The 13,578-nt window shown below is 38.1% G+C and overlaps 1 protein-coding gene across 1 annotated transcript in view; it reads right to left on the bottom strand.

Annotated features, from left to right (window-relative positions):
- Nucleotides 1-6,613: 6,613 nt before the first annotated feature.
- LOC141279840 (uncharacterized) overlaps nucleotides 6,614-13,578 on the bottom strand; it is a 13,487-nt gene continuing 6,522 nt past the window's right edge. The window contains exon 2 of the mRNA XM_073815488.1: nucleotides 6,614-8,497. Within this exon, the coding sequence (XP_073671589.1) occupies nucleotides 7,349-8,497 (1,149 nt within the window). The 3' untranslated portion in view covers nucleotides 6,614-7,348. The remainder of the gene's footprint in view (nucleotides 8,498-13,578) is intronic.

Genomic DNA, 13,578 nt, shown 5'->3' with positions numbered 1-13,578 from the left:
CACTTTGGTCACTGAAAATACTCATAAAATTGGCAGACAAGCTTCTGTGTGAACGCAAACATGTCCCGTAAACCTTCTGCATGTCATCACAACAATTAAAGGGGCCATGTCACAGGACTTTTTTAAGATGTCAAATAAATCTTTTGTGTCCCCAGAGAACATTTGTGAAGTTTTAGCTCAAAATACCACATAAATAATTTATTATAGCATGTTAAAATTGCCACTTTGTAGGTGTGTGCAAAAATGTGCCGTTTTGGGTGTGCCCTTTAAAATGCAAGTGCAAACACTGATCGCAATGATGGTGGTTTGTTGAAATTGAAACTCAATTGTTCTGTGATTTATTTTCTCTCTGCACTAAATGGCAGTGCTGTGGTTGGATTAAGGGGTGGTATTATTATAATAAGAGCTCCTTATGACATCATAAGGAGAGCACAATTTCAACGACCTATTTTTTCATGTGCTTGTAGAGAATGGTTTACCAAAACTAAGTTACTGGGTTGATCTTTTTCAAATTTTCTAGGTTGATAGCAGCACTACGGACCTAATCATAACACTGAAACATGAAAACAGTCAGATTTTCATGCCGTGGCCCCTTTAAAGGCGTTCTAAGCGAATCTGCGAGACGTTACTTTTTGTTGACGTTTGAATTGTTTTCAAACAGACGGAGCGTAGCTAACTCCTCCCCCTCCCTTCAGTGCTTTCACGAACGCGCCCAACCCCCACCCCCAAATCCTTTTTGTCGTTTATTGGCTGGAATACTTTGTTATGGTTTCTTTTTGTAGGTTTGGCCACTGTGTTGTTATTGCCATTTGTGAAGCCTGGGCTGTCTACAGAGCTCTCTAAACTAGTCACATCATCCAAATCATCGTCCTGTATATTAGACCCCGTTCCCACAAAACTACTTAAAGAAGTATTCCCTGTAGTGTCAACCCCGGTTCTAAATATCTTTAACTCATCGCTAGAAATAGGATACGTTCCAACAGCTTTCAAACTAGCAGTTATTAAACCGCTGATTAAAAAACCACAGCTTAACCAAGGAGAACTTAATAACTTTAGACCAATCTCAAATCTCCCTTTTCTTTCGAAAATATTAGAAAAGGTAGTGGCAAGCCAGTTACGCACATTCTTGACAAATAATAGTACATATGAAAAGTTCCAATCAGGATTCAGGCCCCACCATAGCACAGAGACAGCGTTGCTTAGAGTTACAAATGACCTCCTATTAACATCCGATCGTGGTGAAATCTCAATTCTTATATTACTAGACCTTAGTGCAGCATCTGAAACAATAGATCACAGAATCCTACTCAATAGACTAGAAAACTATGTTGGTATCAGTGGTCAGGCGCTAGCCTGGTTTAGGTCATATCTAACCAATCGCTATCACTTTGTTTATGTAAATGAGGAAGAGTCATATCACTCCCTGGTTAAATACGGTGTGCCGCAGGGATCAGTTTTAGGTCCTATTCTGTTCTCGTTATACATGTTACCCCTAGGAGACATTATCAGGAAACATAACATAAGTTTTCACTGCTATGCGGATGATACCCAGCTTTACATCTCCTCGCATCCCAGCGAAATACACACGTTTATTTAAGCTAAAAGACTGCATTAGCGATGTTAGTGACTGGATGGCACATAACTTTCTTAAGCTCAACTCCAATAAGACAGAGGTACTTATTATTGAACCAAATCGCTACAAACATAATATGTCAGATTACAAATTGCACATAGATGGCTGTACTGTGGTGCCATCTTCCACGGTTAGGAACTTAGGTGTGATGTTCGACAGCAACTTATCCTTTGATAGTCATATCGCCAACGTCTGCCGCACAGCATTCTTCCATCTTAGAAATATCTCAAAAATACGCCATATACTGTCTACATCTGACGCAAAGAAGCTTATTCATGCTTTTATGACCTCTAGAATAGACTATTGTAACTCGCTACTCGGGGGATGCCATTCAAATCAGGTCAACAAGCTTCAGCAAGTTCAAAACGCTTCTGCAAGGGTACTTACTCGATCTAAGAAGTATGACCACATAAGCCCAATTCTGGCATCTTTACACTGGCTACCAGTTAAATATCGCATCCAATTTAAAATATCACTAATCACCTACAAAGCTTTAAATGGCTTAGCACCCTCATATCTTAGAGAATTACTATCAGAATACAATCCATCACGCACACTACGGTTGCAAAATTCTGGCCTATTGATTATCCCTAGACTATCAAAAGTGTCTAAAAGTGGAAGATCCTTTTCCTACTTAGCCCCTAAGCACTGGAATGATTTACCAACCGATGTCCGAGAATCAGACACAGTCGATCATTTTAAATCTAGACTTAAAACTTTTCTCTTCAACAAAGCATTCGCATAATTTGTCTAGTAAAGGTTCTTAACTCGCAATAGTTATTTTCACGGAACAAAGCACTCATGGTCATAACACAGACCAACCAAATAAATAAATAAAAACCTTTTCTGCATGAACACTTAAAATGAATTGCATTAAATAGTTTGCCACCGTTTGCCACTGAACCTGCATTAACGACGACAGTGGGGCTTCCGGCCTTAGTCAAACGGTTTGGCACGTATGGTCGGGTTGCGATTTTGGTGCTTTCGTGTGTCTTGTGAATAGTATGCCATACAGACCCGTTTGCCACTGAACCTGCATTAACGACGACAGTGGGGCCTCCAGCCTTAGTCAAACGGGTTGGTATATATGGTCGGGTTGCGTTTTTCGCGCTTTCGTGTGTCTTGTGAATAGTATGCCATACATACCCGTTTGCCACTGAACCTGCATTAACGACGACAGTGGGGCCTCCAGCCTTAGTCAAACGGGTTGGCACGTTTGGTCGGGTTGCGATTTTGGCGCTATCGTAAGTCTTATGAATAGTATGCCATACAGACCCGTTTGCCACTGAACCTGCATTAACGACGACAGTGGGGCCTCCAGCCTTAGTCAAACGGGTTGTTATGTATGGTCGGGTTGCGTTTTTCGCGCTTTTGTGTGTCTTGTGAATAGTATGCCATACTACGGTGGCCCTGAAGTGCAAACCACAACAACAAATTACTAAACAACAACAACAAATTAAAAAACACCACAACAAATTAAAAAACACTGCAACAAATTAAACAACAAATTAAAAAAAACACTACAGCAAATTAAAAACCACTACAGCAAATTAAAAAACACTACAACAAAATAAAAAACAAATACAAAATAAAAAACACAATAGCAAGTTAAAAAAACACTACGGCAAATTAAAAAACACAACTACAAATAAAAAACACTACAACAAATTAAAAACACAACTACAAATTAAAAAACATTACAACAAAATAAAAAACCATAACAAAATAAAAAACAACTACAAAATAAAAAACACTCCAACAAATTAAAAAACACAAATACAAATTAAAAAACACAACAACAAATTAAAAACACAACTACAAATAATAAACACAACTACATTAACCTACCGGAAGAGGTAGGTACCAGTGGGAAACATGAGACATCGCTGATTGAACGACACTGCAGTTCTTCTTTTGAACCGGAAGTTATTCTTCCTGTACCACATTTTTTCAAACATGAATGTTACAGATGACCCAAACGTAGCTTTGTAGTTGTGTTTTTAATTTGTTGTTGTGTTTTTTAATTTGTAGTTGTGTTTTTTAATTTTTTGTAGTGTTTATTATTTTGTAGTTGTTTTTTTCTTTGTTGTAGTGTTTTATATTTTGCTGTAGTGTTTTTTTTACTTGCTGTTGTGTTTTTTATTTTGTTATGGTTTTTATTTTGTTGTAGTGTTTTTTAATTTGTAGTTGTGTTTTTAATTTGTTGTAGTGTTTTTTAATTTGTAGTTGTGTTTTTTAATTTGCTGTAGGTTTTTTTTACTTGCTGTTGAGTTTTTTATTTTGTATTTGTTTTTTATGTTGTTGTAGTGTTTTTTAATTTGCTGTAGTGTTTTTTTAATTTGTTGTTGTTTTTTCATTTGTTGCTGTGTTTTTTAATTTGTTGTGGTGTTTTTTAATTTGTTGTAGTGTTTTTTAATTTGCTGTAGTGTATTTTAATTTGCTGTAGTGTTTTTTTTATTTGTTGTGGTGTTTTTAATTTGTTGTAGTGTTTTTTTAATTTTTTGTTGTTTTTTCATTTGTTGTTGTTGTTTAGTAATTTGTTGTTGTGGTTTGCACTTCAGGGCCACCGTAGACAGACCCGTTTGCCACTGAACCTGCATTAACGACGACAGTGGGGATTCCGGCCTTAGTCAAACGGGTTAGCACGTATGGTCGGGTTGCAATGTTTTTGGCGTTTTCTCCTGGTCCTGTAAATGGTATACAATATAGACCCGTTTGCCACTGAACCTGCATTAACGACGACAGTGGGGCTTTAGGCCTTAGTCAAACGGGTTGTCAGGTTTCATTTTCTCTTAAAGATCGGAAGGTGACCCTTATTTACCATATATACCCTCGCATTGGGCCCCCAATTTGCTAAATCCTCAACTGTGGATAACATAATTATGCCGCAATATTTAGTCTGTCTGGATCTAAGCTGAGTTAAACCACATCACTGTGTGACACTTCAATACATATGAACGGCCGCTACGCTAATACGATTTTGTTTTTCTCTCCCTGTCTCGTCCTCGACCCGAGGACAACGAGACAAACAGACCCAGTCCCGGTAGATGTGAAAGTCGGCACACCTCTGATCTACTGGCCGTCCTTCAACGTTATGCCCAGCTGATACCTGACCAACGATCACCGGCAGAACCGCTTAATCTCCGCTAAATCTCCATTTCCGTTCTCCCAAGGGTTTTTCCCTCCTAGGACTTATTTTTCCTCGGATAAAAACACGGGGTTTTTTTTCTCCTAGGGGGTTTTTCACCCCGGGGAGGCAGCCTTTTTGGGCTTTACCTAGCTTCCTCTTCTATATGTTGCTTTAGTAATACGTGCACTTATAATATTGAGTCATAGCCGCAGCAAATTTAACTGCTCATGCTATCATGTATTTTGTTGTGCTATCTGTCGTTTTTCTGTGCTTTTCACTGCTTCTATTTATGTAAAGCTGCTTTGAAACAATTGACTTTTGTGGAAAGCGCTATATAAATAAAATTGAATTGAATTGAATTGAATTTTTTTACAGTTTGATCAGCGGACAGGCAGCAAGCAGATAGTGAGGAGATGTTTGCTGTATGTAACCAAAAAAATGTTTTATGGTCTAAAACGCGTCAATTCGCTTAGAGCACCTTTAAGTTATGGTTCAGCTCTTTAAAACGAGAGTCGAGAGATTTACATGCAGATCAACATTCACGAGGAGAAATGACAGCAAACTGGACTGAAGCAGATATCATACAAGTTAGCTCATCACTATTAGCGCTGAAGCAGAGATCATTCAGCAGCATAAAAGAATATCGTGTCACATGCTCAAATTAGCTTATAACACACAAAAATGCCCACGCATCATCGCAACAAGATATATCGTTATCAAAAATGCACACGAGTGGTTTCTGGAGAGAGAAATAATGAATAATAAGCAAACTTCAGACACTGCCGAGAAGAAAGTGCAGGACTTCAAACAGGTCACGTGTCTTCCGGGACCTTTCCAGTCTCTGTGTGTGAATGCCAAGTTTTTATAAGCTGTCGAACAGTAAAACCCAGCTTTTAAAGGTGCAAAAGAGGATTTTTGTTTTATACATATTGTCACACAGCAGCGTTTAGGCATTATTCTGTTTTTTGTTATAAGCCAGAAATGACAAGGAGGCAGCCTCTAGCAATACAAAGTCAATGGAGATGGTTGGATTGTTTTCCTGCCGGTGGGCGTGGTTTTCAAGTTACGACGCGCTGCGCTCTGTCTCTATTACATTTTTTGAACATTCTAAATGGGGGCGGGTCTTGATGCAAGATGATTGACAATAGATGATAACGTTCTTTGATTGACAGCTGCACAGGATGAGCTAACGTTAACAAAAGTGCTGGCTGCATATTAACATTTTCGAGTAGTGGTGTGCCAACTGAGGGTCGCGTTGATGTAAACAATAAAAACTCCCGGTGGCTTGAATTTGTTGTCCTTACATCCACATACTGCACGGGTTCTAGTCATCTTTTATTGAGGGTTTTGGTGATTTCCCCTTCAGAGACGGTAAAAGCGAAGTAACTGTTTGGTTGAGTTCGTCTGCTGTCTTACTTCAAGTTACCTTGAGTTGATTTGAGAGCAGGTTGAGTGGTAAAAGAAGCTATTAGGCTTCATGCGGTGCCGTAAGAATCGACAGCCAGATGACCTCAAAGTACCGTGAGAGCGATTTGCTTTTAAATCGCCCTCGCGGAACTTTGCCGTCATCCGACTGCCGTTCCTTGTGGCGCCGCATGAAGTAGAACATGCCTTAAGGCTGCATCGATCATTGGTTAGTGGGTGGTGCTAATGACTCAGTTTCGCGCAGTGCATTCTGGTTAATTGAGTCTACGAAAGACCGTTACGAAAATTCGCTTCAACACACCATCAATCTAATTTATCGAAATCGTGCAAATTAATTTTTTTCTCATGTAAAATGCAAAATAGAAATAAATTACCCCCTTTGATAACAAGCTAAAATATCTAGGGTTAAATTTCGCTTTAACAGTTTAGCTACTTAATGCAATTTCTAAGACTTCACGTCAGGTCATCACGTGGGTCGCACACCGTGCTAGGCGCTGAAAGCTTAAGACGTTTGATTAGCTGCTCGGTCAGTTGAGCGGACGTTTATTATTTGCATGTTTTTACCACCATATACAAATAACCCACCATAGATTATAAGGCCCAATTCCAATTCTATTTTATACGCCTAACCCTTAACCTTGCCTCATACGTCAAAGTATATGCAATATTTATCACATTGCCACCTTCACCTGCAGTCATATAGTTATAGCCTACAAGTGGCCCTGGAAGCCCAAAAGCAGCACATCATACACCCCTCTAATAGCGATTTAGATGCTCTTCTCCTCAGTGTATTATTCACGTTCCGGTTTTCCACCATTGTTGTAGTGAAAAAAAATGCTTCCCTGCCAATGACGAGTAATTCCGGCTTTCCGCAATACCACTATTATCCACCAGGTGGTGCTCTTCCACAACTTATACAACAGCTTTATGTCCGTGTATGTTTTTAATGATCGCTCTGAAACGTATCTATAACAAAAGTCCTTTACAAAAATGCAATTATCTCAGCCTTTTTCTCAAAATTTGGTGTTTTTCAAGAAACCAACCCTTATTTGAGAGGTGATTACAAGATAACTAATGAAGGTAGGATGAAACGTCTTTTTTTGTTTGAAAGCAGAGTGCCTGTTTTTTAATTTGATATATTGTAAGTTTTCTGGAAGACATTAAACTTTTGTGAAAATCATGAAAAATGCTGGTGCTGGCTGGGAACTATTTCTAAACGCTGGCGTGGAGTTCTGTCCAGTGTGAACTCTCTGATGGGATTTTAAGTTAGACGAAGAAGTAAACATCTTGTCACACTGAGAGCATTTGTAAGGTTTTTCACCTGTATGAACTCTCTGGTGCTTTAGTAAGGTAGACTTTACACTAAAACTCTTCCCACAGACACTACAGTGATAAGGTTTCTCTCCAGTATGAACTCTTTGATGAACTCTGAATTGAGATAATCTAGAGAAGCTCTTTCCACAGAGACTACAGTGATGATGTTTCTTTTCAGTATGAACTCTCTGATGCTCTATGAATTGAGATGAACTAGAGAAGCACTTTCCACATTGAGCGCAGACGTAAGGTTTCTCTCCAGTGTGAACTCTCTGATGGCCTTTTAAGTTAGATGAAAAAGTAAACGTCTTGTCACACTGAGAGCATTTGTAAGGTCTTTCACCTGTATGAATGTTCTGGTGACTTAGTAAGTTTGATTGGCGACTAAAGCTCTTCCCACAGACACTACATTGATGAGGTTTCTCTCCAGTGTGAACTGTTTGATGGAATTTTAAGTTACGTGAATAGTGAAAAGTCTCGTCACATTGAGAGCATTTGTAAGGTTTTTCTCCAGTGTGAACTCTCTCATGGATTATCAGCTTATAGTTATGGCAGAAACGTTTATCACAGTATGAACACTGATAGAGTTTCTCTTTAAAGTGAGTATTCAGGTGTTTTTTTAATAAACGTGAATCCCTAAAGGTTTTTCCACATTCACTGCACTGATACGGTCTCTCATTGGGCTTTTCACCACTGTGTATCCTCATGTGAATATTTAGTTTAGAGGATGATACACAAATCCTCCCACACTGTTCACAGTGAAACTGCTTCTTCTTCTTCTTCTCTCTGTGGTCTTCTGAATGAAGTTTCTTCTCTTGTAAGGTAGTAAAGCTGATCTCAGATCTGGTGAAGAGTTTCTGTTCTGTGTGTTTTCTCTCATGTCTCTCTAAAAGTCTCTGTGAGCTGAATGTCTTTCCACAGGTGATGCAGGAAAGAGTTTGTGCTGTCAGTCGCTCTTTTGATGTTGAAGACGTTATTTCTATATCCAAACATGAATCACTCTTCACATCTGAAAGAAACATGAAACAATTAAATTGTCTTTTCACTCTCATTTACACAAAGAAGGATGAAGAATTGAGATTCTGTATCTTTTTTTAGATTCACACATATAGACAGGAGACAGGTGTCAGTCCTGTTATTACAGATGGGTCATTGCACATCAAATAAATTAAAATTTGTATACAGCAACAAATTTTTTTTAATTATTTTTGTTAATATTTTATTAAAATAATAACAATATAACTAGTGATCAATGACAAAACATATAGGGCTGGTTTTCCAGACAGGGATTATCTTAAATCAGGACTAGGCCTTAGTTTAATTAAGAAATATAACTAGTTTTAACAAACATGTCTTACTAAAAACATTACTGGTGTGCATTTTGAGGCCAAACAAAGGGCACTCATGTATTTTATGATATGTCAGTGCAAGTTGTTTTCAGTTTGAACAGCTCTTTACATTTATTTTAGTCTAGGACTAGTCTGATCACTGTCTGGGAAATCGCGCCTTAATTTAATGCGTGATTATTTGTGAGTAATCCACATTTTTGTAGGAGTCGTCAAACGGAGCAATATTTTTTTATTTGTACAGACAACGACTTTCACAATCCTTGTTGCATTATATGATGACACTGCTAGAATGAGATGAAGTATTTTGTAAAGGGATAGTTCACCCCAAAATGATCACTTTTCCCTGTGTCGTTCTAAACCCCCAAGTGCTCAGATTGTCTTCAGTAGAGATCGACCGATAATGTTTTTTTAACCGATACCGACTATTTGGAACTTATTTGGCTGATAACCAATATGCTGAACCAATTTTTATTTACTGTTATATCACTGTTTTTAACACAATTACAACAACACTATTTAACTGAACAAACCCTTATAATAGTAACAATCACTCCCTCTTTGCATATAAGGTAATAAACAGAGCCCGACCGATCCGGCATCCCAGTGGACCCCCTTATTTCAAACCATTTCTTCCGCATAGACGCAGCTGTACAAAAAAATAAGGTTTTCCACAAAAACAAATTCAAACCCTGGGCCGCTGGTCATCAAACTTTCAAATCTACAGCAGATCCAGCTAAGCATGGGCCGGTATGAGAATTTGAGAGTATGATAACCTCAAGCAAAAATACCACGATTTCAGTGTTGTGGTATTGCCATTGCAACACTAAAATGTGTTATTTTCAAATGTCTGTGTATACAAACAACTTTTCAACCGGACAATACATTTTATTTTAAGCAACACATGTATGCCAGGTTAAAATAAAGCACTTAAATTATAATATTCTTTAATATATATATATATATATATATATATATATATATATATATATATATATATATATATATATATATATATATATATATATATATATATATATATATATATATATATATATATTAAATGTAAGCATCAACTCAATTACATGACATGATTTAATATTTTTTTGTATAAACACACCTCATGCCTTGGAAATAGTATCACAGAAATGTTAGTGGTTTTGAAACCTTGAGTCTTTAAAACCTCAGTCAGTATACCTTGAAACCGGTTACCGGCCCATGCTTAGATCCAGCCGCTTCCACATCACGTGTAACAAGCCTTAACCAATTAATCGTTAATTCTCACCACTCGTGCTGATTTGCACGTTGCCGGACGCTCCCATTCGTGTTGGCGTGGGTTCCCCATTCATAGGAGGCAAGGGGCTTTTCCCGTGTCCCAGCCCCATTTGAAGCATTGGTTGAACCCTCCCGACCGAATGCAGTGGGCACCCTCAGTTCGACTGCAGGCAGGGCCTACCCGTCCGATGCCGTGAGCAGTTTCTTCCAAAGCTCCCGTTGGATGCTGCGAGGGCCCTCCCGGTCGAACGGCTAAACTCGATCCCCAATCACTCTAGCGCCGTGCATAACAGCTTACTGTTCAACTGCTGGCAGGACTTACCCATCCGATGCGTCGGATGCTGCAAGAGCCCTCCCAGTTGAACAATCACGCTCGATTTTGCAAATACCTTCTACCCTTCACTTTTTGGGGGGGTTAATTTCACATAATTTCTCTACCGCTGCATTGCTGATGTTTCCTCCGCTCCCGCAGGAGCTCTGCCTCCAACAAAAAATTAATTTTTACAACTTCACTTTTTGCAAGTTTTTGGGGGCTACCAATACAACCTCCGGCTGCTGTCCGACATTAGTTTGCAATTTTTGGGGGGTGTTCTGGGTTTGGGCCTAATACAGACCCCGGAGCCCTCTCTTTGTTGAGGGGTGCTCCGGGCTCGGGCCAAAAGCCCAGCTCAGAGCCCTCTCCTCGGACAGCACGCCAAATATGCGTATCATTAATTCTATCTGACTTATTTGTAGGTGTGAACTCTTGAACATTATGAAAACGTGTTGGAAACCTTTTAGCGAAGACCAGAAGACTTGGATTTCCTCGAGCTGTAGTCTTTATTAATGAAAACAATCTTTAAATCAGAGTATAGAGTCCAGGCGCTGCAGTCACCAAGTCTGACTTGCACACTGTAAGCCCATACAGGCTGATTGAACGTAAAACATTTATGGAAACTCGTTGCCCTAAAAAAGTTGATTTTTCCTGGTTGAAATAACAATTAATTTTAAGTTTAATGTACTTAATGTTTTAATTTCTTCCAATATTCCTGCACTCTTAACACAGTTTAGATGACATTACTAGAAATGTGTGAGGAAACCTGTTGCAACTTTAGTTTTTATCACTTTGTATTACTTTTGATGTTATAAATGGTATTATAACAAAAATTAATGACTGATTTTAAGTCAATCATTGAATAAACGTGATTCTCCACAGAAACAATTTTAAGTACAGTGGAGAGAAATACAATAAAATGTTTTGAACAGGGTTCATGTACGGAAACACTGATCACCTGAACGGTGACTTCACAAAATTATAATTTACAACAAAACAACATCAATAATATAAGAGCTTGAACCTATATGACATTTTATTAACAAATATTTGAATAGAGAAAGTTCTTATCAGTTTTTAATTTGTGAAAAAGCAGAAAATAATCAAAAAATTCAAGCGCAAAGGATTATGGGTATTCCTCACAACATGAACTAATAATTTTAAGTTAATTTTACTTGAATGTTTTAGTTTAATAGATTTTGTAAGGTTAACAGTTAAATCAACAAATCAATTTAAGCTTTGGCTTCAAAACAGAAAATATTAATGATTTTTCCTTGATTGTTTGAGTAAAGACAATTTCTGGGTTAACAGTGCAGCCCTACATTGCATTCATACACATTTTAGCATGGAAAACAAAGCAATCAACTTTAAAAGCATTGAACATCAAGACATTAAAAGGAAGTAACCTTGCCACTCCCAATCCTTCAGTTTCACCAACCCTTAATCCCATCAACATTACCATCTCACCCACTGTCTCACTCAGACCATTTCATTATTAGAAATGGGTTCACACCTTAGGCTTACCATTCACCTTTGACTCAGACCCTTGGCTCAAACATAAACAAATGGCCATCAACTCAAACAAAGGTACCAGGGTCACAGTTACCTGGCCAATTTCTTTCATATTAAGATGAGACAGGAACTTGCAAGAACCCAATTACATTATCGTTTACAAACCCGTTATACAAAACGTCACAGATGACTGCTTTATTGTTTTGTGTCTGTTTTACAAAAAAATGCCAATGTGAACCTTTCAGTTTGTCATCCAGGGGTTTTTATATTGTATATGAAAGATGACACAGCAACAGATGGAAAATGAAACAAAATCAGACAGGAGGAGATGTCTTCATGTGCACTGATATAACCTTCATATGTAAATACAGTATTATACCACTATTATGACTAAGGCTACTTGTCAGTTTACTACATTAAAAATAATTGCTTAAGGATCACATTCTAATGAAACGTACAGAAATGCTAAGATACAACAAAATGGTAAATATTATCATCATTAAATTAACCACAGCAACAGTTTTTTTAAAGACTTGTTTAAAAAAAGGAGAACTTAATAACTTTAGACCAATCTAAAATCTCCCTTTTCTTTCGAAAATATTAGAAAAGGTAGTGGCAAGCCAGTTACGCACATTCTTGACAAATAATAGTACATATGAAAAGTTCCAATCAGGATTCAGGCCCCACCAGAGCACAGAGACAGCGTTGCTTAGAGTTACAAATGACCTCCTATTAACATCCGATCGTGGTGAAATCTCAATTCTTATATTACTAGACCTTAGTGCAGCCTTTGACACAATAGATCACACAATCTTACTCAATAGACTAGAAAACTATGTTGGTATCAGTGGTCAGGTGCTAGCCTGGTTTAGGTCATATCTAACCAATCGCTATCACTTTGTTTATGTAAATGAGGAAGAGTCATATCACTCCCTGGTTAAATACGGTGTACCGCAGGGATCAGTTTTAGGTCCTATCCTGTTCTCGTTATACATGTTACCCCTAGGAGACATTATCAGGAAACATAACATAAGTTTTCACTGCTATGCGGATGATACCCAGCTTTACATCTCCTCGCATCCCAGCGAAACACACACGTTTTCTAAGCTAAAAGACTGCATTAGCGATGTTAGTGACTGGATGGCACATAACTTTCTTAAGCTCAACTCCAATAAGACAGAGATACTTATTATTGAACCAAATCGCTACAAACATAATATGTCAGATTACAAATTGCACATAGATGGCTGTACTGTGGTGCCATCTTCCACGGTTAGGAACTTAGGTGTGATGTTCGACAGCAACTTATCCTTTGATAGTCATATCGCCAACGTCTGCCGCACAGCATTCTTCCATCTTAGAAATATCTCAAAAATACGCCATATACTGTCTACATCTGACGCAGAGAAGCTTATTCATGCTTTTATGACCTCTAGAATAGACTATTGTAACTCGCTACTCGGGGGATGCCATTCAAATCAGGTCAACAAGCTTCAGCTAGTTCAAAACGCTTCTGCAAGGGTACTTACTCGATCTAAAAAGTATGACCACATAAGCCCAACTCTGGCTTCTTTAAACTGGCTACCAGTTAAATATCGCATCCAATTTAAAATATCACTAATCACCTACA

Source organism: Paramisgurnus dabryanus, chromosome 8, assembly GCF_030506205.2.
Source record: "Paramisgurnus dabryanus chromosome 8, PD_genome_1.1, whole genome shotgun sequence".
Taxonomy (NCBI): Eukaryota; Metazoa; Chordata; class Actinopteri; order Cypriniformes; family Cobitidae; genus Paramisgurnus; species Paramisgurnus dabryanus.
This window is presented reverse-complemented; position numbering and strand designations above follow the sequence as displayed.